General features: G+C 58.4%; 3 protein-coding genes and 1 long non-coding RNA gene across 7 annotated transcripts in view; 3 read left to right on the top strand and 1 right to left on the bottom strand.

Annotated features, from left to right (window-relative positions):
* The window catches only part of FBXO42 (F-box protein 42), a 49,287-nt gene extending 49,149 nt beyond the window's left edge, over positions 1-138 (bottom strand). The window contains exon 1 of the mRNA XM_040533802.1: positions 11-138. The gene's annotated coding sequence lies outside the window, so the exon portion shown is untranslated. The remainder of the gene's footprint in view (positions 1-10) is intronic.
* Positions 139-733: 595 nt separating this feature from the next.
* LOC121058364 lies at positions 734-3,158 on the top strand. The gene is made up of 3 exons (XR_005814178.1): positions 734-2,145; positions 2,318-2,755; positions 2,935-3,158. It is a non-coding gene; the product is annotated as an uncharacterized LOC121058364 (long non-coding RNA).
* Positions 3,159-3,961: 803 nt separating this feature from the next.
* Positions 3,962-17,369, top strand: SZRD1 (SUZ RNA binding domain containing 1). Of its 4 annotated transcripts, none has more exons than XM_040533835.1 (4): positions 3,962-4,110; positions 12,489-12,538; positions 13,682-13,936; positions 14,582-17,369. In XM_040533835.1, the coding sequence occupies exons 1-4, from the start codon at positions 4,060-4,062 to the stop codon at positions 14,682-14,684; spliced, it is 459 nt and encodes a 152-aa protein (XP_040389769.1). In that variant the 5' UTR covers positions 3,962-4,059; the 3' UTR covers positions 14,685-17,369. The 4 variants fall into 4 exon arrangements, with proteins under 4 accessions (XP_040389769.1, XP_040389767.1, XP_040389766.1 ...); XM_040533833.1 differs by having other exon boundaries at positions 3,980-4,110; positions 13,679-13,936; XM_040533832.1 differs by lacking the exon at positions 3,962-4,110 and adding an exon at positions 11,785-12,307 and having other exon boundaries at positions 13,679-13,936.
* A 1,042-nt stretch (positions 17,370-18,411) lies between these two features.
* Positions 18,412-23,968, top strand: NECAP2 (NECAP endocytosis associated 2). Its single transcript, XM_040533830.1, has 8 exons — positions 18,412-18,567; positions 18,657-18,757; positions 19,017-19,121; positions 19,749-19,830; positions 20,500-20,608; positions 21,430-21,610; positions 22,262-22,346; positions 22,682-23,968. The coding sequence occupies exons 1-8, from the start codon at positions 18,470-18,472 to the stop codon at positions 22,728-22,730; spliced, it is 810 nt and encodes a 269-aa protein (XP_040389764.1). The 5' UTR covers positions 18,412-18,469; the 3' UTR covers positions 22,731-23,968.
* The last annotated feature ends 489 nt before the right edge of the window (positions 23,969-24,457 follow it).

Genomic DNA, 24,457 nt, shown 5'->3' with positions numbered 1-24,457 from the left:
CGGGCCTCACCTGCGGCCTCAGGGCAGCCGGGGCCGGGCCCGCCGCGTCGCCCCGGTGACGGCTCCCGCCGCCGCCGCCGCCATTTTCCCTCCCCGCCGCGGCAGCCGCCGCTCCGGCCGCGGCCGAGCGCGCACTGCGCGTGCGCCGCCCCCCCTCCTCCCGGCCCCGCCGTCACATGATTCGGGAGGGAGGGAGGGGGAAGGGTCACGTGGGGCGCGGGCGCCATGATGGGGAGGTCGGAGCGCGGCTGTCCCTATAGGCGCGCGGGGCTCTGAGCGGCGCGGGGAGGCCGCCATGTTGGGGAGGTCGGGCTCGGGCGGCGGGGGGTGGCAGGGCGGCTCCCCGCCCGTCCGCCCTCCTGCACCCCGGGGGCGCCGCGGCCTCCCCCCTCAGGGGACGCCATCCGCCGCCTGCGGGAACGGGGAGACGGCCCCGAGCTGGCCTCAGGCGGGGGCACTCAGGCGGCGGGGTGACGCTGGTGGCGGGTCCCCCCCTCCGGGTGGCAGCCCGGCACCGCCACGAGGCTGCGCGGTGCCCGGTACGTGTGCCTGCCGGGTGAGCGGCCCTGCGAAGGGCTGCAGGCACCTGGGAGGACACGGCGCCATGGCACCGCAGCACCACAGTTACACAGCCCCACAGCTCCACAACACCACAGCCCTACAGCTCCACAACACTGCAGCACCACAGTTACACAGCTCCACAGCCCCACAGCACCAAAGCCCCACAGCCCTACAGCACCACAGCCGCACAGCTCCACAACACTGCAGCACCACAACACTGCAGCACCACAGTCCCACAGCACTACAGCCCCACAGCCCTACAGCCCCACAGCCCTACAGCCCCACAGCTCTACAGCCCCACAGCCCTACAGCCCCACAGCTCTACAGCGCCACAGCCCCACAGCCCCACAGCACCAAAGCCCTACAGCCCCACAGCCCTACAGCACCACAGCCGCACAGCTCCACAACACTGCAGCACCACAGTCCCACAGCTCTACAGCACTACAGCTCTACAGCTCCACAGCCCTACAGCACCACAGCCCTACAGCACCACAGCTCGACAGCCCCACAGCTCCACAACACTGCAGCACCACAGTCCCACAGCTCTACAGCACCACAGCCCCACAGCACCGCAGGGTGGCTGAGCCTGGAGGGTGCCTCTGAAGATCTCCCAGCCCAGCCCCCTGCCGAGCAGGATACGTGCAACCACAGACAAGAAACCCAGCCAGCACGGGTGTGAGATGACATTGCCAAAAGTCCCTTAGTGCCTGTGCGAGGCCTTGGCTCACGGCTGCTCCCAGTTCCTGTGGGGGTGGCTGGGAGGATGGCTGCTCTCTGGCCTGCGGTGCTCCCACGGCAGCCCAGGTTTTGTGAGGCTGAGCCCAACCAGGGCTCGAGAGCAGCTCTGCGAACATGGCAACTGGCAAAGTGCTGCAGTCCTCGCTTGGGGTTGAAGTGCTGCACAATGTTTGTAAGAGAAAATTAGCTCATACTTTTAACTGAGAGGCAGCAGTGCCTGAAGTGCCTCAGTCGCTCTTGGAAATGGTACTTCAGTTGTTTAAGATAGTGCTGCTCGTCACTGGATCAGGGATAATGAGCACTTTGGGGGCCAGAAACAGGCAGGGGGGCTGAAGAGCTCCATGTGCTGGAGACGGGATTTCTTACCGTGAGGGCAAAGCCAGCAGGATGGGGGCATGTTCGAGAACAACGCTGCTGGAGCTCCGAATGTGCTGCTTGCAAGCCAGCGCTAAGCCAACAATGCTGGGCACCGGCTGCTCGAGAGCACAGTTCCTGTTTCCTTCTGGAAAAAGCCAGAGGATGGGTAGGAACAGCCCGAGGTTGCGCCCTTTCCTCCCGTCCTCGCACAGCCTCCGTGTCGCCTGCGTGGACCCTGGGCCTGTCCCCATCCTGTCCCCACCCAGCGGGGTGCCGGGAGCGGGGCGTGCAGACACCAACAAGCGCTGCCGCAGCGCCGAACGCCCCGCGAACCCCAGCACAGCTCGTGTGTGGATGCACAGCATCCCACCCCTCACAAAACCGCCCGGAGGATGCCCTTGCCGGCTTTTGGGCTTGCCAGGGCAGAGGAAGGCCGGCGAGGGGCTCGCAGCGCTGCTGGCAGGAGCCAGGGCTCACCGCAGGGGTTGCGTGAGTATTTTTCTGCTTTCAGCTGGAGTTTTTAAGAAGCCGCTCGCCATCTGCTGGCAAGCTGCAGCTCGTGAATGGGGTGTCCTCCTGCCTGGAGTTCTGGGGAAGAGTTCCAGATTTGAGGTCGAAAGGAAAGTTTCTGTGACTCCCTGTCTGAACGTTTGTTTTTTAGGATGCTGGAAGCGGCGTTCACTTCTGCAGCATGTGGATCTGCCCTCAGCAGACCCGCCCCCAGCTACCTTTGTGTCATTCAAGGCCCAGAGCAGTACGTCGGTGTGCCGAATAGCCCAGCTACAAGAGCTCAATTAACCAATTTTTTTTTTGGGAAACCGTAAAGGGTTTGAGCTGAAGTTATCCCACCTGCCACACGGGACATTTAAGAGTAGCAAGCACCCAGGACGTGGATGTAAAGCAATATAAATAAGTACGACAGGAAGATGCCACAGGCCCTCAGGTGAGTTTCTGTCCTCTCAACACACAGATTAACTCATATCCACCTCTACGCCAGCCTCCCCAAAGCCGGACCCTGGCCGGAGCTGCGTGCACCCTGGCGTTGTTGGGATTCGGAGGCACGGTGGTGGGAGCAGCACCGTAACCCCGTGGGGCTGAGGTAACGGCAGGGGGTTTGGGGCTTTGCTGGAACCCCTGGCACCACGCAGGCTGCTGCAGGCTGGCTGGTTCCCCCACGGAGCCACCGGTGGGACTCGTGGCCTCGTGGTCCTTTGGGCGTAGGGCGAGTGCCACGGGGCTCGCAGCGGGGGGATCACACCATGCTCGTGCCTCCCCCAGCCCCCTCCTTCCCTCCTGGCTTTGTGGAACAGATCTGCTAAACACCAGGTTGGTGCTTGATCGGGGGGCGCAGCTGCGGGCTGTGAGGATGACATGCGTGCTGATGCAGTGACAGTCGCGTGGTGGTGGGTGCCCCCATCCCATCCCCATCCTAATCCCGATCCCAATCCCCAACCCATCCCCATCCCAACCCCATCCCTTCACAATCCCAAACCAGATCCCAATCCCCATCTCAATCCCAACCCCAATTCCCATCCCATTCATCCCAATCCCAATCCCAACCCCCATCCCACCCCCATCCCATCCCAATCCCAGTCCCCATCACAATCCCAATCCCAATACCCAACCCATCCCCATCCCCATCCCAACCCCATCTCATCACAACCCCAATCCCGATCCCAATCCCCATCCCCTCCCATCCCATCCCGATCCCAATCCCCATCCCGATCCCAATCCCCATCCCATCCCCACCCCATCCCTATCCCCATCCCGATCCCCATCCCATCCCCATCCCCATCCCCATCCCCTCCCGATCCCAATCCCCACCCCAATCCCAATCCCCACCTCATCCCCACCCCATCCCCATCCCCTCCCGATCCCAATCCCCACCCCAATCCCAATCCCCACCTCATCCCCACCCCATCCCCATCCCCTCCCATCCCATCCCCATCCCCACCCCATCCCCATCCCCTCCCGATCCCAATCCCCACCCCAATCCCAATCCCCACCCCATCCCCATCCCCTCCCATCCCATCCCCATGCCATCCCGATCCCAATCCCCATCCCGATCCCAATCCCCATCCCGATCCCAATCCCAATCCCCAACCCATCCCCATCCCATCCCCACCCCAATCCCATCCCTATCCCCCCCCGCTCCTCCCGCCCGCCAGGGGGCGCCCTCTCCCCTCCCCCGCACGTGGCCGCCCGCCCCCTCCCACCGCGCACGCGCCGCTCCCCCCCTCCCCCCCCCGCCCTCTCCCCAGCGGCGCGCGCGCGGGCGCAGGCCGGCAGGCGGGGGGTGCGCAGGCGCGCTGCCGTGCGGTGGGGTGGGGAGGGAGGCGGCGCGCGCATGCGCCCTGCTCGGTGTGGCGGCGGCGGCGGCGAAGGGGGGGGGGGGGCGTTAAGATGGAGGACGAGGAGGTGGCCGAGAGCTGGGAGGAGGCGGCCGACAGCGGGGTGAGCGCGGGGACCGGGCCGGGACCGGCCGGGGGGGGGGCGGCGGGGAGCGGCTGGGGCTGGGGCTGGGGGTGGAGGGGACGGGAGCGGCCCCCGGCCCCGCGCGGCCGCCCCCTGAGGGCAGCGGGCCGGGAACGGCTCCTGGGGGGGTCCCGGCCCCTGTCCTGGGAGCCGCGGCCTGGAGCCTCGGCGCTGCTCCTGGCCCGGCGCCGCTCGTCCTCCGCGGCCCTCCTCCCCGGCCGCGCTTTGCGCGTGCTCTTAAAGCCCTCGGGAGGAAATCTCCGCGCCTTATCCTTCCCCAGGCCCCTCTCGGCGAGTCCAGACCGCGAGGCAAACTCATCGGCGCTCCCGCGGCTCGGCAGGCTGCTCGAGGAGCCCGCAGCTGCTTCTGCAGTTGTCCGGGGTTTGGGCGTCTGTGAAAGCGCTTAGAGCACAGAGAAAGCCGAGCCGTCTCCAGCAGGAGTTATTATTATGCAAGAGGAGAGATGGATGCTGCCTCTGGCAGCCGGGGTATTTTAGAAAGGTCATGCTTCAGAGCTGCGGCTCGCAGGAAGGGGACCCTCTGCTGCTGCTGGTGGCCGCAGGAAGTTAAGAGCCAGCCGGGATGGACCCGCGCAGGGGTGAGCCTGCTCCCGCCAGGCGTTTTGCTTCAAGCAGGTGGGTGCTCGCGCGGGCTGGGCACCGTGGGCTCTCCGAGCTGCTGCAGCAATCAAAGGTGCGGGAGGCTCAGCAGAGAGACTCAGAGAAGAGAAAGGGGAAGGGAGTACAGGAAGAGGCTCGGCTGTAGGGCAGACAGTGTGACTGATGTTGCTCGTTAACGGTTGAAAGTTACGAGGCGCACCTGCCTTTCTTTGTGGAAAACCTGCTGCAGTTAGCAGGCAGGGAAGCCTGAGCGCGGCCTTAACGAGGTGGATCTCCTGTTGAAAGGCTGAGGAAAAACTGTGTGCAAGAATTGGCCTGATCCTGTAATCATGGTATCGTTCTTGTTGTTTTAAGGAGTTTCCTTTGTGTTTTTTTCCACCTATGTCTTACTTGGCATAGGTGTGAGGTGGATCCCAACTCAGAGGCACGAGATGTGGCAGCCGCGGTGCAGAGGAAGGCGCAAGAAAACACTGAAGATGAAACCTGGCGTGCCAAGGAGCAGCTTTGAGCACATCCCCTTGTCCTAACGCTATACGCAGTTGAGATCTGAGTAGTCAGTTCTCAGACCCCTCAGCACACGTGTAAGCAGGAGAAAGGTAGCGAAAGAGATCCATGGTGGGCTTCTGAGACAAGCTGCCTCCTTTCTTGCCAGTAAGCCACCAGGAGGGCACCGTGTGGAACAGAAAGGCTGCTGAGATTTTCAGCACTCATCCTTCCCCGTGCGTGTGTGGTTTTTGGTGCTGGGCTACTGGCAGCTACTGTAGGCGCTGAGGAAGGTGGCTCTGAGCAAGAGGCAGTCTGGGGCTGCCTCGCACGCTGTGGTCTCCCTAGTTATTATGTCACCTCAGGTAGCTTTTGGGGATTTGCCTTTCAAAACAAGCAGCACGGCGATCTTAATTGGTAGAAGGGCGCCCTCTGAATGGGGAAAGCCCAAGAAACCTGGCACAAAACCTGGCACACCTCCTCCTTTGGACGTGGTCGGTCAAAAGAGCTCCGGGACCAGTTCTTGTTCTTTAACGTGGCTTCTCTCTGTCTTCCATTTTTGTATCAGCAGAATTACCCGGTGCTTGCCAGAAAGATGGAGCTTCTTGTTTGGCATGTGCCACCCCTGAGTGACCGCACGCTAAGCAGCTGCCCCCAGCTCCAGCGGCTTCGCCTACCCGGGCGCTGTGCAGGCACGGCAGGGCGAACGTGGGGCTCTTCCTGCCAGGCTGCTGCAGCAGAGCTCCGTGGGGCCGGTGGAGCCGGCTGAAAGGGCTCTGTGCTAGGTAACTGCCTGGCGTACGGGTGTTTGAAATGTCTGGGAAACGGAGAGGTTTTGCTCGTCAGTGAGCTACAGACGGAAAACTGGTGTGTGAGTAACGAGTGAGCTGTCCAGGAGACCCGTGGCAGGGTCAGGAGCAAAGTGTGAGGCTTCAAAGACCCGGTCTGGGTTAGTAAGCACTAATGTGACTTAATGCGTGGCTCGGTTCTCTTTTGTGTGGCTTACCTGGCTTTAGGGAAGAGGGAAATCACAAATGGGAGGTGTATTTGTTACACCTGAGCCTGTTTACCAGGTTAAACTAATAATTAAGCTTCAGGTGGGAAGCTGCGCTCCAGCGCTGGGGTGGAAGCCCAGTGGCCGGGGATCCCAGAGGTGACGCACGGCTCCACGTCGGTGCTCCTCAGCTGCCTTCATCGCAGGTTCCTGTCACAAAAGCACAGCTAGCTAGAGTCAGAGCCTATCAATATTGTCTTAGTAACTTACCTCGAGTCGGAATAAGATCTTAGCCTGACAAGAAAGTCATTCCACGTGATTTTCTGTGCCCGGCCTGCTGTCAGGCCCCGCGCAGGGCAGCTGGCTCCCACCTCCTGCCCAGTACAGCTCGCCCCGCTGCGGGCCAGGGCCGGGATCCTGCACTGTGCTGCTCCGGGGGAAGGAGCAAACCCCGTGCCCGCTGCTCGGGGAGGATGTGGGCTTTGTCCCTTGTGTGTGTGGGGATTGGCATCTGCTCGTGCTGCTGCGCTTCTGGAGGACCTGAGGCTCTCAGGAAACCCCGTTGCTGCCGCCTCTGATCAGGTTGGTGCGCAAGCGGCAGGCAGAAGCTGGGCTTCCTGCTTTGGATTTCACCCTTCAGCGAGGTGAATCGGGGGTTGGAAAGGGCTGAATCTGGGTTTTGGCTGCCGTCGCTTCAAGTTGCTAAATGCGATCAAAGTACACAAGTCAGAAGGGAAATATTTCGGAGCATGAAGCTGTGACCTCTGGTCTGTGAAGCCTGCGAGCTTCTTGTGTGATCAGGGGAGAAGCCAGCGGGGTTTCGGCACCCTTCCCATCCAGGGCTGTGCCCTGGAGGAAAGCCCTGAGGATGACTGCCGATTCCTGGTGTCGGGAGAAGCACCGGGGGGATGGGTTTTGACACCGTGGGCTACGGCGATTTTTGTAAAATATTTACTAAATATTTGCTTTAGATGTTTGTAACTGGCCCCAAAATCTCTAAGCTAGGAAACGAAAGCTTGTTTCTGGCGCCTCTGCCCTGCTCAGGCGGAGGCAGCCTGACGAGAGGCGACGCTGGGAGGCGGGGAAGGAGCAAGCACCAAATGCCACGAGGGGAGTGTCTGCCGTGGGATGTTTCTGTGAGTCCTGCGAGGGCTGCCTGAGTCACCAGGGAGCAGCCTCTGCTCCCTGCCGGTTGCAGCAGCGTGACCTTGGCGAGCATCTGGCCCTGCTGCCTGACCCCGTTTGTGGGTGCAGGAGGCACGGGTGACCCGGGCGAAGAGGCGCGGCGAGATGAGCCGGCGTTGAAATGCTGCCGCCCCTGTCTGAGGCCGCTGTGCGGAGCGGGAGGACAGGCCCGCCGCTGGGAGAGCTGCGGAAGGCTTCTGCTAGGTTTTAGCCTCGTTTTTTTTTTAAGATTGACTGAAATAAATTCCGGGTCTGGGGAGGGGGTCCGCAGGGTGTCCGTGTGGCCGAGAGCTGAAGGCTGGGGAGGGAGAAGCTGCGGCCCTCTGAAATGCTTCCTCCCTCCCTCCCTCCATCCCGTGTCTGCACCGGGAACGCCGTGTGGTGCCTGGCAGAAGAGGGGAGCCTTGCCAGGCCTGCTCCTAAAAATACCCCGGTGTCTGGTTCGTAGCCGCTGAGAAGCGCTATCTGCCAGGGGAAGATGTAAACGCCGGCGCAGCTGAAAGCATCTGCGGCTCTCCTGGCATTGCCTTGGGTACGGTCCACAGCCAGGATTTAATGTAAGCAGAGTGACTGGAGAATTAATTAACGGCGCAGGCTGATTCCCAGTAGCCTCAGGAATTGGAATGTTCCAGTAATTAATAGACGATTAATTTATCTTCAGAGGAAAGAAAGAGGTAGCTAATGAGGAGTCGGTTTGGAGCTATCTTAGGATTACCTACTTCTGCTCTCGCTTGACGGTATTTTCGGCATAGCTTGTGAAGCAGTGAGTCAGGTATCTGCAGCTGTTCGCTGCTAGGTACCCGTTAGCAGCGTTGGTAACCTCAGACCTCAAATCCTGCTTTTTTCTGAAGAGAACGCTAGCAGGCCTTGAGGTTTGTCCCTGGGTCTCGATGAAGTGCCAAGGTACCCGCTGGTGCGTTTAGAAGTGGATGGGGTTAGTGTTGGCGTGGGGGGACGCAGCCCCAGACCCGATTTCCCCCTTTCAGGGCCTGATCTCGCCTTCGGTGGTTCGGGTGGGCAGGGCAGGGCAGAAGTGTTCGGCGGTAACGTCCAGCCGGTACAGCAGAGCGCGGTTAATGTTTGCCTGGAGCTGCGTATCTGAAATGTCATCGGACCTCTGGGAGATCGCGGCTTCCTTCATCGGTGATCCCGTGAAGGTTTGGGGCATTCCCTGCTGATTTCTGCCCAGTAACTGAAGTACGGAGGCAGAGGAGGGGGGAGTGTAAGAGCCTTGTGGGGAGCCCAAGGCTTTGCCTTCGTTAAAATATTGTCACAGCCGCTCAGTAAACCTGGGGAGGGGAACATGCTGGCAGTTACCTTGACATTCCTACCCCTGCACCAGCAGAGCTCGGAGCTGCTGCTTTTGAATCTCTTTGGAGAGCCTTTGCTGGGAGCCGTGCGGAGGGCGAGTAGTTCTTCGTACGGCGCTTCGGACAGCGGGGGGCTAACGGCGGCCTGTGCCTCGCCACAGGCTGGGCAGCCAGGTTGGCCGGGGGGGTGCCCCACCCCGTCTGGATCCCGACCCGCAGCATCCCGTCCGCGTTGCTGGTTTTGTCGGGGCGGAGGGGTGGCTGCGATAGGGCTGGAGCTCAGCTTCCATTACGTCCTCGCCCACAAATGCAGCTTAAATGTCACAGAACGGTGTCTTCTTCGCGCTGTGCGCTGGGTCCCTTTTAGCATCCAGACATAATAGCGCTAAAAATAGGCTGCTGAGATGCTTCACTAATCTTCGGGGAGGGTGGTGTTGTGGAGAATGGGGGCGTAAAGGGCGCTTGGAGTTTGGATGGAAACCTGCTCATTTGGGAAATGAGAGCTAGGAGAGCCTCCTTGCCACGCTCACGCCATCGGAAGATTAATAACTGGGTTTTGTGCGGCGTGACCTGCCCAGCTACTGGGTACGTGCAGCTCCGTGTCCTCGGATGCCAGGCCTGCTCGCCTCTGCTCTGCGCTCGTGCCTCTCGGTTGTCGGAGTGCTTCTGGCACTGGCTCCGTAAGTCAGGTCCTAATTTTATCTTGTGATCCGCAGCCCGCTGGCAGGGTGACACAGGAGCGAGCGGTGGAAACGGCATGGCATCAGCAGGCAAACAGATCTGCACGCAGCACCAGCAGGGATTTTTTTTTTAACCATAAGCTGTGTCAAGGTGTTTCTGCTCCTCAGACCCGTAACTGTGAGCCGCGTGAAGCTGCTGGTGTCTTGCCTTATTTCTGCAAGGTGGTCACGGGCTGCCCGTTTGAATTGGCAAGGCTCTCCAGACGTGAACTCCTTCGCACCTCTAATTCAAAATATAGTTGTAGCAGGTTGGCAGGGGTGTGGCTCCTGCTGAGAAAACGGGGTCAATCTCTGCATTTAAAAAAAAAAAAAAAATCCCCCAAACCAAATTTCTGATGAATCAAGGGGTGGGCGTGAAGCAGGGCGCTGCTTTTTTTTTTTTCTACTGGCCATTGATTTTGAACACAACATTGAAGACTCCACCGAAGCGTTCTGGAGGAAGGCAGAGTTCTCCCAGCAGTGCCAGGATTGTGAGGGCCGTGTAAGGCTACCAGCTCGTCGTTTGGGGTGGGAGAGAAATGTGTGTATTTGGTGGGAGTGGTTATTCAGTGTTACTCTGCCGGGAGCCCCGCATGTAAAGGAAACCTCATTAATACCGAGCGCTTGGTAGGAAAGAGCGGAGCTGTGGGACTGTGAAGGGCCCTGCTGGGGTATAATGATGGCAGGTTTTGAAGGATTCCTTGGAATATGCTTGCGTGTGCTGAGCAAATGAAAGAGCTGTTTCTTTCTGGCAGGGGAAGTTGGAAGAAGTTGGAAGTTGTGGCAGAGGATGGAGATGGAGGAGGTCCCGGGCGTGGGAGGGCTGTGAAGAGCTGTCCAGCAGCGCTCGGTCACTGACAGTCGCGTTAATCAGGGCGTTGGTCAGATGACGAGGTTGAAATGACGCTTTGCAATTACAGGACCCGGCAGGCTGAGGTAAAGAACACGACGTTAGCCCCGGGACTGACCCGCAAAGCCTGCGGGAATGTAGAAACGTGGACGTGGCTCGTGTCAAAGCCCCTGCTCCCCTGCCAGAAGGGGAAGAGGAGAGCAGACCCGGCCCTCGCGGTGCTCGGCACCGTGCGGGGATGGCTGCAGCCCCGGCCGCGTGCTCCCTGGCCAGGCGCTGTGGCCGAGGCCCGACGCGCCGGTTGTGACCCCAGCGGGGAAATGCCCGCTGCGAGACAGGAGTGAAGGTGCTCCTGGGCGTGCTGCTCCCTGCCACCCTCCTGTCATCCCCTCCCCGGCACGGCGAGGTGTTTAATGGGGGCTATTTCTGGAAGCTTCCTTCCAGACAGCCCTGGGGAGGCGCGGACAACTACTTGAGCTTGAAGATGTGTTTTAAAGACTCTTCCATAGCAGGATATAACCTCGTGGTGCAGGGCAGACGGATGAGCTCACCCCTTGCCTTGACTGGGCTGTCCCTGGCTGCTGCCAGCCGCTCTGAAGCGCTTCCATCCTTGGCCGGGATTTCCGTTTCCCTGCCGCCTTTCCTGGCCGTGTGGGCAGGAGGCTCCGTGCTGCTGAGCAGCACGGGGATGGGATTTTCCTCTGCACTGTGTGTCCTCTTGAAGAGGAAGGAAACTGCAGGTGTGTTTGCCCTCAGCGGGAGGCTTTAGTGGGGATTCGGCCTTCGGCTCGGCGCTGTGTTAAACCCCTGGCTGGTTTTATCCCTAGGGAACGACGTGGCCTCGCTGTATGGAGCTGGGTGGAAAATTCAACCTCCCACCCAGCTCTGTCTTTCCGGAGTGGCTCCGAACTGCCTCTTCTAGATGGAGGGAGGCTACTGTGGGCTGCGGGACCAGGAGAAAGCCCCGTAATTTGGCATCTTGTTGGGACTTGCATTTGTTCCCTGCCTGCTGGGGCGTCGGGGAGCTGCTGTGCAGACAGATGCCACGGTGAGGACGCGGGGCAGCGTGGCTCGGGACTGGACTGTGCCCGCTGCAGCTCTGGGGAAGGCTCCGCTGGCAGCGGGCTTGTGCTGCGGTTAAACCGACCTGAAAAGCGGAGCGACTGTGTCCTGCCAGGAGCTCGAAATTTCCTGCAGCATTGCCAGTTATTGGCTGGTGAAACTAGGACACTCCCAGGTACTTTTTTTTTTTCTTTCTTCTTTGATAATTGACTGAAACTCTCTGCTGTTCGGGAGGCTCTCTGAACGGTATCGGCAATTAGGGGAACCTAAAGATACCGGAGAGGCGCAGCTCGCTGCGGAAGGTTACCGAAAGAGAGACTGGAGGAGCAGAAAGCTGGCTTTTTCTCTTCAGCAGGGTTTCTCTGTATAATTGCTCTGATTGCATAACGTAAACACCTTTGGTAAGGTAGGTGCAAGCCTTCGACAGAGGGTGACATGCTTAAAGCCACGTTATTGGCGCTCAGGGTAATTAATGCGTCTTTCCGCGTGTTGACTGACTCGGCAGCTATGTTGCAAAGCGAAGAAGCTCAGGAGGAAGAAGCACGGTTGGCTAACGAGGCTCAGCGAGTCCCTGGCTGCACGTCGGGCAGGGCAGGGACTTCTCGTGAGGGAGGGTTATTGCAGCAAGCAGCAGGAATGCGGACCTGCCGGCTAGGCCTCGGCATGGCTGCAGGCTCTGGGGCCGAGCCGCGCCGCTGAAATGAGGCGTGTGGTCTGCCGCGGGTCCCCAGCCGCCGCCTGCTGCTGCTTCACAAGGGTTCTGCCGGGGAGGTTTGGTGCCAGTGCCTGCTCTGCCCGGGAGCACCTTGCTGAACGTTCCTCCGGCGCTCCTTGCTGCCTGTAACAGAGCCTTCTTGCCAGCTCAGGTCCTTAAAATGAGAGCCGCTCTCCCGGGGAGATGAGCGCCTCGAAGCTGCCCTGTCACCGTGCCACACGACGTCTTCGACCAGCTGTGGGTGTACGAATGGACCCGACGAATGTACATAGCGGCTCTGCTCGAGACGTGCTCTGCCTGCCCTTCGTAGTAGGGCACTGCTGTGTGCCAGAGGGAAACTAAAGGTGTTTGTGGACAGACTCAACCTCTGACCTCAGAGATGAGCCTTCATGTGTTTTTTTTCCTTCTTCCTTTGCAGGAAATAGACAGACGGTTGGAAAAGAAGCTGAAGATCACACAGAAGGAAAGGTAATGGTGCTGCGCGGTTCGGAAAACCTTATTTGCCCCACGTGCTACTGGATGTCTGAAAACCTGGGGAGAGGAAACGGAGCCGCTGTGGACTGAGAGGGAACGTCAGGTTGGAGATAAGCGCTAGGGCAGCTCTGTGATCGTGCCACTAGGTGGCTCTTCCGCTCCGTAGCAGAGGAGCGGAGAGATTCTTGAGAGCGATTTTATTTCAGAGCCGGGTCTTCCAGGCTGGATGTAGCTACAGCTGTGGGGAAGCAGTTTGAGAAAAAGGCACTCAGAGGAAGAAATGGGTGAGTCAGGTAATCCCAACTCCTAGCCCTGAAGTGGCTTGCTCGGTCTTGCATCAGGAAGACTTTCTTTTCCTGCTTGCTTTGGGTCAGAGTGGGGGGGTGTGTGCTACTGTGTCCTAGCATGAATGTTCCCAGGCACTTCTGACAAGTCTCTTGCTTTGTTGGTTCTTTTCCCCTCTGATTTTTAGTCGGCTGCTTATAGTCATGGTGTTACTCCTCTGGGACTCCCACGCAGGAAAGGGACTGTAGAAATTTGAACGCTGAGAACTGGGGCCAGGGCTGGCTCCAGGGAGCGAAATGGCAGGGTTTGGAAGCAGGAGGTATCACCAGGTGTCCTGGCGAGAGGAGCTCGAAAAGGCCTGGCAAGGAGTGGAATCGAGGTGCTTACACCAGCATCTTCAAAGATGTGTAAAAGCTTTTCTTTGAACATCTTTGGTGTGTAAGGTGCCTTGCACAGCACCCGCATCAGAGGAGGCTCGATCGGCTGTCCGGGTGTTTGAATCTGAACTTGATTCTTAACACAGGTGCCTGCAGCAAGCTTCAGATTCTCTCCACCTGTTCAAAAGTGAAATTATCCTTGGTCTGTGTCTGATTTCCTTGCCTTTGGTCAAATTTAAGATGTTGAGCACAGCAGAGGCTGGTGTTTTCCATCCCCTACTGAGCTAATCTCCTACAAACCTGCCTGCCACTGTAGTTTAGGGTCACAAATATAACAAGGTCTTTAATTATTGCAGGCTGCTTAGTCATGGGAATGACATCTCACTGTGAGGAATTTACACACACAGCTGAAGTCATGCTCGCAGTAGAAAACAAGTACTGAGCAAATGTGTGTTTTGTTTTTTTTCTTAAGCAGTAGAAAATCAAAGTCTCCTCCTAAAGTGCCGATCGTGATTCAGGACGACAGCCTGCCCTCGGGTCCTCCCCCACAGATCCGGATCTTAAAGCGGCCGGCGACGAACGGCGTGCTCAGCAACCCCAACTCGGCCACCAGGCCCGCGTTCCCCGTGAAGTCCTTGGCACAAAGGGAGGCAGAGTACGCCGAAGCCAGGAAACGAATACTGGGCAGCGCGAGCCCCGAGGAAGAACAGGAGAAACCCATTCTAGATAGGTGAGAGTGGCCTTAGCGTTGGGCACGACGTGGTGGCGTCTCTGTGCTCGCTCCTTGCAAACCCCTTCCTGGCAGGAGGGGGGGACGTGCACCTTCCAGCATGAAGTGTGAGAGGCAGGGAGGAAGGAGGGTCTTGTTAGTAAGCACGGCAACCTGAAGCTCAAATATGCGGCAGCTAAAGGAAGTGCTTGCGCCTGGTAAGGCAATAAAGGTTACCTTGCGCCCTTGAAAGAGCACACCGGGGGTACAGAGAGGAGTGCAGGCAGCCAGAACTATTTTGGCGTGACATAGCCTTGTCTCTGCTGAGGTTTTGACTTAAGGTGCTCTCACCTGCAGGTGAGAGACGTGAGTGTAAGCACTCTTAAATGAACGCAGGTGGCTTGGAGGCACTGTGCTCTCCCTTGTGGTTGTGGTGCGGGTCTTGGCGACTTGAGAGTAAGACTTCCTAGACTTTAGGACAGAAATGAAGTGCTAGTTCACTTCTGGTTGCGTTCCCCATCCCAGGGAGCAGTGCAGCAGGCCTGTGATGGTTGTCCCACGGCAGTGGCTTTCCACCAAAGCGGGTGCAGGAGCATCTGTTGGAGGTGTGGGTGTTACATTGCACAGACACGTTGTGTCCGTCTCTGACGTCCTTTCTCCTTGCAGGCCGACGAGGATCTCCCAGCCGGAAGACACCAGACAGCCCAATAATGTGATAAGGCAGCCACTGGGTCCTGACGGTTCACAAGGCTTCAAACAGCGCAGATAAACGTGGGCACGAGAGGATGCTGCAGGAAGCAGGGTCAGCTGCCGCGGGTCGCACTGCCGTGGCGGACAAATGGACTTGAGCAAAGGGAACTCCCTGGTTTACTTGCACTGTGATCCCCTTTGCTCTGCCCACTGTGACCTCCAACCCCACGCACTGTGACCTCCCCGCTCCACCCACTGTGATCGGCAAACCGACAAGGGCTGTCCCCAGTCACTGTAAATGGAAAGGGGAGGGGGTGTAAAGGACTCGGACGGGTGCAGAGAGCCGTGTGTGCCACTTTGGCTGAAGCTAGCGCCAGCAATAATGTTTGTTGTACTCGTAACCTGGGATTTAAGGAAAAAAATGGGAAGCCTCCCCAGATGCGCATGTTGTCTTTATCACTTTAAGAGCAAGTTTGGTTTCAAAGGATCTTTTATTTTTTTGTTTTGTTTGTATATCAGATCGACTTTTGAGGGAGTGCATGGGAAGGGTTTTAACTGTTTAGTTTGTTTTAATTGAGAGAGGTAGTTAAGTGTTCAAAAAGGAGTTTCAGTGAATTTCTGCAACTTTAATGGCTAGGGTTTGGCAAGCTTAGCTTCTTGTTCTGTGTTTCTACTGCTGCCAAGCAAATGGAAGCGGACTCCTGGCTACCCAGCCTTTCTGGTCGCCTTGGCCTGGGAGCCAGCGCAGTCCGATGACCTGGTTTACGTATTGCACCTGTTAAAGCTTGGCTAGTGTTTTCTGCTGGCTTGAGGAAAAACTTAAAGTACATCTTTTTGTGTTTGGGGAGAAGGGAACGTAGATGGATCCCTTGAAAACGCCTGCTGCGTGGTTACTGCTTGCAGCGGAGTGGGGCGGCGAGGAACTAGGGCTCTGTTGCATCTGGACGTGCAGGCTAGGAGGGGAACAGTGAGTGCTGTGCGGCTCTGCTCTGCTCCATGAGGTAAACCCACGCGAGGAGCCCCGCTCAGTCCAGCCCACGCTCACCCAGTGGCTGGCGTAACGGCAGGGAGCGAGACGGCTGCTGCTCCAAAGGTTCGAACCCAAGTGGCTTACGATGGACCCGAAGGCTCTGATCTGTTACGGTACGAGCCGTACCTGACGCATTTCCTTCCAGAAATCACAGACATCGGGAGCAAAACGTGTTCAGTGAAGTCTGGAACCACCCCCCCCCCCCCCCCCCCCCGACGTCGTGCGCTGCGGGCGGTGACAGCTGGCTTCCCGCTGGCTTCAGGGAATGGATGGCTCCTGCTGCTCCAGCTCCTGCAGAGAGGACGGGGCCGCGGGCAGCTCGCGGGCCGAAAACTTCCCCGGACGGCAGTGGTGGAGGAGAGCCGCACGCCAGCCGCCTGTGTCGCAGGACGCTGCTGACCGTGGGCGCTGCCCTGTGCCCAGCGCTGTCCGTCCCGTTGTGCTGTCTGGCTCTGCACACTAGACAAGCTGACCTATCTCGACGTTCCTGTCTCCAGGGATTAGATGAACACTACAGCTCTTGTTGGAATGGATGCTGACGGCGGCCGCCCGCGTGCGAGCGGCTCCAGGCTCGGGGCCACTTCTGCCTCTCGCTGGGACCCCGACGGCTCCTTCAGCTGGAAGGCTGCGGGCCGGCGGCTTGCTGCGTGCTCAGTACCTGGGAAATGATTTCTGGCCATCAAGCATTGTTGTGTACGGGTGCAGCGCTGCCGGCTGCTTCGTGCTCGGTAGATTTGGTAAACGAGCAAACGGAGCGCCTTCTGCCCGTACAGGAGCGACTGCACGAAATGCCTGCCACGCCGCGCTGTATGGGAGGCTCCCGTACGGGAAGACGTGTACGGAAATACGGCTTAAACGTACCGGTAAAATAAAACTACCTGTGTACAAACAGATGGAATCTGCTAGAATGTTAATCGGCTAAGGACTGTGCCGTCCTCCACGTGGGTCCCCAGAGCGGGCGAGCCCGAGCGGCTGGTGGAGGAGGATGGCGAGGTGGGGAAGGGCAGGAGGCCGTCCCCCCCAGGAGCCTGGCCCCAGATCTCCACGGCGTAGGAGGCTGTAGTCTTGCTGTTTACCAAGCTCCCTCTCAGGCTGGAGGCATCCACAGCTGCTTGGCCGGCAGCGTTTTTTGGGTCTTTTTGTTTTGTTTTTTTAAATTTCCTCCCCCCTGCAGGCTGGTGGCAAGGAAGAGTCCCTGGAAAAGCAGCTCTGCAGAGGGAAGGCGGTGGGGAGCGGGAGGGGAGAAGGACATTAGCAATAACCGTAGTCACCGCGCCTTTCCTTAACTACTGCTCAAATAGCTTTTATTCCAGAGGGCCAGCGGCTGGCAGAAAGCCACAGAGCCCAGCTCCTGGCGTAGCTTCAGCTGCCCCGCCAACCTTAGACGTCTTCTCCTGTACGTCAGGTGCCTACAACCCCTTCTCGTTGCACACGCGACCTTGTTCTCCAGCACCGACTGCGCGTTAAGCCGCTCGGCGGTGGCCTCGGCGGCTGCTCCGTGCCCGTGGCACGGCCGGGACGTCTCCGACCTGCGGGCAGGGCGAGGGGGTGATCCCGGCGGCAGCACCGTGCGCGGCCTTGCCCGGGGCTCGCCCCGAAGATGCTCTCGGGGCACCGAGCGCTTCTCCCGCCGCGGCACCTGGGCCGCAGCCGGTGCCGCTCCATAAGAGTGCGCCTAAGTATGCAGATAAACATTTTATAAATTGTATTTTAAATAAATGTGTTTAAACTTTTCACGGTGCGCTTTGGCCTTGTGACTCCGCCACCTTCCCTCGTGCCGCGTTTTGTCCCGTTTATAAATACCTGAAGTGTGAGAGACAGAGGGACATGGCCAACCTCTTTTCAGTGCTCTGTGGGGACAGGACAAGGGGCAACGGCCACAAAATGGAGCCCAGGAAGTTCCGCACCAACATGCGAAAGAACTTCTTCCCGGTGAGGGTGACGGAGCACTGGGACAGGCTGCCCAGGGAGGTTGTGGGGTCTCCTCTGGAGATGTTCAAGGCCCATCTGGACGCCTCCCTGGGCAACCTGCTCTAGGGACCCTGCTTTGGCAGGGGGCTGGACCCAGTGATCTCTGGAGGTCCCTTCCAACCCCTACAGTTCTGTGGTTCTGTTTGGTGCCTTCAGGCACCCCGTGGGGGCAGCTTGTGTCACAGTGTGCCCCCACCCCAGGAAGAGGCTCCCTGGCCCCGGGGGGACAGCACCTGGTGGGGCAGCACCCATCCTGGTGGCCCTGTGGGGGCCCAGGGGGGCTCTGGGGTGCCTGCAGCCTGCTGCCGGGGGCTCTGGGGGTGGGTTTTGGGCTGGGGTCCCCTGTTTGGGGCAGGGGCTGCCGGGCTGCCTGCTGGGGAGAAGAGGCGTTGGGGGCACAACCCTTCTTAATTTTTTTAAATTTCATTTTTATTTTTATTATGTCTTCAATGTTTTGCTTTATTTTTCTTTAATTTTTATCATTTCTTTAAGTTACTTTTTCTTCAATTTTACTTATTTCTTTAAATTTTACTTCTTTAATTTTACTTATTTCTTTAATTTTCATTACTTCAATTTTAATTACGTCTTTAATTTTTTTCTTTAATTTTACTTACGTCTAACTTTTATTTCTTTAATTTTACTGACGTCTTTACCTTTTATTCCTTTGATTTTTACTTAACGTCTTTCATTTTATTTTCCTATTTTATTTTATCTTTATTAACTTTTATTTTCGCCTTACTTTCTGCCGGGGGCCGCGGCCTCCGCCCGCCGGGGGCCGCTGCAGGGGTTGGGCGCGGGGCCGGGCCCGCACCGCGGCGGGGCCGGGCGCTCCCCGGGAGGCGGCCCCGGGACCTCCCGCCGCGATGGCGGCGGAGGCGGACGACTACGAGGCGGTGCTGTGCGTGAAGCCGGCCGTGCACGTCTACCGCCTGCCCCCGCGGGCCTCCAACCGCGGCTACAGGTGCGGCGGGGCCCCGGCTCCCTCCCCGCTCCCCGCTGCCGGGGCCCTGCCGCGGGCGCCGCCCCAGCCGCCGCCTCCTGTCTCCTCAGGGCCGCCGAGTGGCAGCTGGAGCGGCCGGCGTGGAGCGGCCGGCTGCGCGTCACCGCCCGGGGCACCACCGCCTTCATCCGCCTGGAGGACAAGGCCTCGGGTGAGGGGCGCTGGGGGGGTGCTGGGGGCGGCGCCGGGCCGGCAGGGAGCGGGGGGCGCCTCCCTGGAGCCCCCGCAGCCGGGCCCGGAGAGCTGCCGGTGGATGCGGGAGGAGGCGATGGGGGTCTGAGGTTACGGCCCGGAGGAAGCAGGGTCTGGCCTCCCCTCTCCTCCGAGCGCCCTCCTCCCACCAGCCCGGCTCTTCCGTCTCCGAAAGCCTTCATTATTTACCTCAGCCCGCACCCGCTTCTCTCTTCCAGGAGAGCTTTTTGCCCAGGCGCCCGTGGAGCAGTTCCCCGGCATCGCCGTGGAGAGCGTGACGGACTCCAGCAGATATTTCGTCATCCGCATCGAGGACGGGAACGGTGCGGGGCTGCTGGCGCGCTAGCGGGCATGGGGAAGTCATCCCTGAACGTGTTCAGAGCCCTTCCTCTGAGCAGTTACGCTTGGAGGATTCCTGTCTGAGGGCTGAACGTTCTCTGCTTACAGGGGCAGATCACCTCTGTCCTCCTTGCTCTGTCCTTCGCTAACAAAAACCAGTTTAATCTACTCAAAGTTAGTGTGAGGATGCATCTGCCTGCACAATTGTCACTGCGATGCCAGCCTCTGCCTTGACTCGTTTATATTGATTTTAAAGCTGGTTTCAATAAGCCTATAAATCAAGCCGGCAGGCTAGTGATGTAAATGCAGCTTTGCTATCTGGAAGCACAGGCACAATTTTCTTCCTGCCTTGTGTTACAAGCCCTGCTGACAGTATAAAATTGCTTCCCGTCCTGGTAAGTTGGTGGCAGTTCCCTTTCCTTGGAGAAGGAAGGAAGAAATCTAGGTCCTGTCGTAAGCTCAGCCCTGCTGTCATCACGGTTCCCTTCTCAGCTCCTGCTGGAGGAGATGATGGTCACGGGGGGTGTGAAATGGTCTGTCCCCTCCCTCCTGCTCCACGTCCCTGGCTCCTGCGATGTTTTGTGGTTCCAGCCTTTACTCTTGTTCCCCAGGCCGCCGTGCTTTTATTGGAGTTGGATTTGTCGACCGAGGGGATGCTTTTGACTTCAACGTAGCTCTGCAGGACCATTTTAAGTGAGTTTGGGCCTTTCCCTTTGTCCTCTCAGTGGTTTCATGTGGCTGCAGGTGTTCGCCAGAAGTGTTGGGGGCAAGGAAGCTGTTTGCTTCAGATTCACTTGAGCAAGGAAGCACGGCGCCAAGAGGTTTACAGGTGGAAACTTCCCTCTCTGTGCTCAGCCTTTATGCAGACTGCTTTCTGTCTCTCTGATGTTTCCCAGTCTGTATTAGTAGACTCCCAAATAGTTCCCCAGACCAAGACTGGGCAAATTCCCCCATTCCTTTCTTTCTCTTCGTTTCACCAGTAAGCAGCCACTCGAGGGACTGGGACGCTGCTCCAGCTGCTGGCAGAAAATGGGGCGTTGGGGTAGAACCACCTTGCTGCTGGCGTGTCGTTGTGTGGAGCAGCGTGGACGCAGCTCAGCTCGCTCGCTGTGTGGCTGGAGCGTGCTGACATGCCGTGTGGGCTGCACTGACGGGTGGGAATCGCTGCCTCTGTGCTGCCTTGTGGCGTGTTGCTCCAGCGGCAGGCAAGGTCCCAGATCACACCCAACGTGTTAAAAAGAGCTGCCGCCAGTCCCTCAGACCAGGGGAAGATTTGTCTGGCAGGATTTGGGCAGGGTTTGCCTGGCAGAGCACCAGGCAGGTTGTTGACCTGTACTTTTCTGTTTTCTTTCCTTCCTGCAGGTGGGTGAAGCAGCAGAGCGAGCTGGCCAAGCAGGCCGAGAACCCTGACCAGGGACCCAAACTGGACCTGGGCTTCAAGGAGGGGCAGACCATCAAACTGAACATTGCGGTGAGGGCTTTTGCTAGTCAAATCCACTCCAAACATTGTCTTTTGTGTGCTTCTCAGAGGGAATCTCACCTTTCTGGCCTGTAGCTGAGGTGTTTTAGGGAGCCTGTTGCTTCAGATGAGTGTCTGCAGTCCTGCGTGGCTCTGCTGGTTTGCCTCACCAGCTCTCAGCTCTCTTTGGGCAGTTTGATTGGATCCAAGCATGTTCCAAAGACAGATAAATATAAAGTATAACATACAAAAATAACACCATGATCGTCCTAGAAACGTGGAGGAGAAACATCACCAAAACCCTTCCTTTCTTCCTAGCATAGCAGGAAAAGAAAGCGTGAAGGGTATTTCCTTGCTCTCTCTTGCTAGCCTCGTTTCTTGTCAGGTGTGAAATATTACTTCTTGGGGCTGCAGGCTTGAGCTGAGCTGTCTGCCGCCACGCTCAGCCCTCACAGCCTGTTTCTCCCCGCTGCTGTGGTTCGGCGGCACAGGAGGAAGCAGCGACTTGGTGTTGAAATCCCCTTGCGGGAGGAAGCCCTCTCAGAGCTGTCGGTGGCACGCTGTGCGCAGCGATGCGCGGAGGGGTGTGTTACAGCTCCCAGTCACAGAACCGTCTGTGGGGATTCACAGATAAAAAAAAACATCCTTGTTTTCACCCCAGTTGCTGCACTAGCAGTGGGACAACGAAGCACAGCAGTCTTTTCCCCCAGCATAAAGCAGTTGAGCTGCGTGACTACTTGTAAGCCTTGGCTGGGAGGGAGAAGAGGAATCACCCTCTAGTTCTGGATTTAAATGCGGTACCACCTAAGTTTCCCTCTCATGTCGCCTTTCAGAGTATGAAGAAAAAGGAAGGAGCGACGGGGAACACCAGGCCACGTCCCGCAGGTCCTGGGGGCCTGAGCTTGCTCCCGCCACCTCCTGGAGGAAAATCTTCCTCTCCAGCTTTTCCTTCTGGAGAGCAGCCGTCGTCCTCGCACTCTGCGCCTGTCCGGCTTCCAGGCACGCCCATCACAGGTCCGTGTCACGTGGAAATGGTTACGAAGCTCTTTAGATTCAGTTTCATCCATCGAGGTCTGTTTGGAAAGGCTTTAATAGCATGCCTTGATGCTGCTGTAGAGCTCCTCCTGCAGGAGGAGCTGGTGTCAGTGCCCCGTTTGGCGGGGGCAGCTGAGGCACAGTGAGGAGAAGGGGTGATCACAGAGCTGTTCAGCCTGCCCCTCCAGAGCCAAGACAGCATCCAGCTCTCTGATGCCCCCTAGCAGCTCAGAGCCGCTCTTTGCTTTGAGAGTTGGAGGAAGCAGAAGCTTTGCAGAGGCCTCGCGCGGTTTGAAAGCTGAAAAGACAGTGGGTGGGCCTGAACCCCACCGCACGAATCCTGACCCCTGCTGCCTGGTCTTTGACCATCTGTGCGCAGCACAGAGCTGCGTGCTCGTCGGCGCTGGGAAGGTGAAGGTGCCGCCTCGAGCTGAGTCCGGCTGGGATGGGGAACTGCCGAGCTCAGGCGGTGCCAGCTGCTCTGTGGTCGCGTGGAAAACAGCTCGGCGGGGGAGGCGGGTTGCCATCTATGGGGAAACGGAGAGGGAATCTGGAAACCAGAGTCGGCAACAACAGCTTTTTCTTTTTCTCCCTTCTTCCTGCCCCTCTGACCTCCCTGGCTGCTGGCAGACTCCCTCCTGTCCTGGCCGCAGCCCGCTGCTGCTCCCGCTGCCCCTGCCACCGACGTCTGGGGCGACTTCGCCAAAGCTTCAGGGTGAGTCGTGTGGGGTTTGTGGGTTGCGTGGGCCGTACCTGCAGCACTAGGACACACCTGGCTGGGCCAAATCCTGCCGGTTTTACTGCCGCTGGAATAACGTAACGGGGTGGGGGCACTGCTCCACCCCTGCAGGGTTTGGATGATTACAGGCCGGGGACGTGCTGTGCCATGGGGGACTGAAGGGCGCTGTGCAGGGGGAGAGTTACGGGGTGGCACCAGAGGACCCGTTCCTCGCTGCGCTGCTCCCTCTCTGCGTGCCCGGCCCTTCAGGCAGCAGGCTGCAGCCCTGTGAGGTATCTGACACCCCTTCTTCCCTCTCCTTCTCTCTCCAGGTCAGCGCCCAACCAGACACAGGCGAACGCCGGCTGGGTGCAGTTCTGAGCCAGCCCCCTCGCCTGCTCTGCCCTGCGCGGGTGCTGGGGGAGGATCACGCGGATTCCACGGGACCAAAGCAGGGGAGGGAAGTGCTCCCGCACCCTTCCCCTCAGAGCTAGCGTGCTGCTTCGGGCCACCCTGCACCTCGTTTGTGGTGGCACTGTACTCCCCTGGTCTTCCCAGGCAAGCAGTGAGACCCCAAAGCCCGGCGCTGGGGTTAAAATGCAGAAGTAGGAGCTGGAGAGCAAATGAGCACGTGCCTTAAAACACTCCGTGCCAGCGCCCTCAAACATGGGGGCCCTTTGTTTTCTGCCTGGCTCACAGCGAACCTGTGGGGCTTCAGTGGTCTTTTCTGTGCCTTCCTTCCTCCCTTACTGCACTAACACGGCTGCAGAAAGCCAGCAGCTCCATCGCCCTGCGTCTCCTTAACGGCCTGAGGGCGGGAGAGCGCTCAGAGCTCCGCTGGAGGACTCTCGTTTGTTTGCAGTGCCTTTGCTGGCTAATGCGGGCAATTTTTTACTAGAAGCCTATGCAATAGAGGCGGGTTGTGGCGTGCAGCGCAGGGCTGCCCCTGTCACAGCCTCCTCGGAGACTTCCCCGCTTTCTCCTCGCGTGTTTGGGCCGGTGAAATCTTTCCTCTCTGGCAAGCAGCAGGGCACGTCCTCCTGGAGGCTCCCTGCGTGCAGAATCCTGCTTTATCTCCCGCTCCCGGAGGTGCCTTTGCGTTGTGCCAAGTGTCCTGCTCTGAGTGTCCTGCTCTGAGTGTCCTGCGAGGTGCTGAGCATCGCCCGACGGTTTGTGAGCACTTAACTGCTGAGCGTCCCTGCTGTGGGAGGTGGGGAGCAGGGCTGCTGCCTGTAGAGAAACGCGAGCGCAATGCTGAAATTCGTACTTTCTTGCTCCAGTAAGGGTTTTTCCCCTCTCTTTTGAAGATATATTTTTACTTTTTGCAGGCATTTTATTAATCAAATATATGCAATGAAGGACAGACTTGGTCTCTTTAACAGAGCTGGGGTTGAGATTCCTCTTTAAAAAATAAATATTTTCTTACCTATTTATATTAAGGTGAAGGCCTTCCACAGCACGAAGTTCTATTTTTTCAATATTTCAGACTTTTTATTATTTCCATTTTCAACTGGAGGGTAGGCATTTTCATTTCAGAGCTTAACTTTGCCTGGCGGCACGCGGGACCAGGTGAGAGATGTGACACTTCGAAGCGAACAATAAAATCATCTGGATGCCAATGTGACGTTTTTACACCCAGGGAGGTGCCCGTGTGGGTCGGAGCAGCCGTGAGGCTTCCTGAGGTGGGGAGGGGATGCTTGGGAATGGTTTTGTGCTGTCCCCTCCTTCCCGGTGTCGAGGAAACGGCGCGGGGCACTCGCCAGCGAGGCACAACAGACGGGTGTTGCTTAGCAGTGGCTTTGCAGGGCGTGAGGGACTGCGGGCAAAGCAGGTAAGGGGAGAAGCGGGGAGATGAGGCCTCGTGTGTCCCTGGAGCCCATCAGGGAGCCTTGGAGCAGCTCCAGCGCGGACGTTTTAAGAAGCCGGACCTGAGACAAAAGCTGTCTGCGGCAGCAGGATGTGTAAATCCTCAGTCCCATCTGCTTGCCCTGGCGTGCTCTCTCCTTTGCCGTTAATCCGTGGCTCGAAGGGGCGGTGGGGAGGAGAAAGGGCACTTTCCCTCCTGGGGGGGGGGGGGGGGGCAAATAGAGGCTGGGAAATGCCAGGAG

Source organism: Cygnus olor, chromosome 21, assembly GCF_009769625.2.
Source record: "Cygnus olor isolate bCygOlo1 chromosome 21, bCygOlo1.pri.v2, whole genome shotgun sequence".
NCBI lineage: Eukaryota > Metazoa > Chordata > Aves > Anseriformes > Anatidae > Cygnus > Cygnus olor.
The sequence above is the reverse complement of the archived record's forward strand: the minus strand, read 5'-3'. Positions and strand labels throughout refer to the sequence as shown.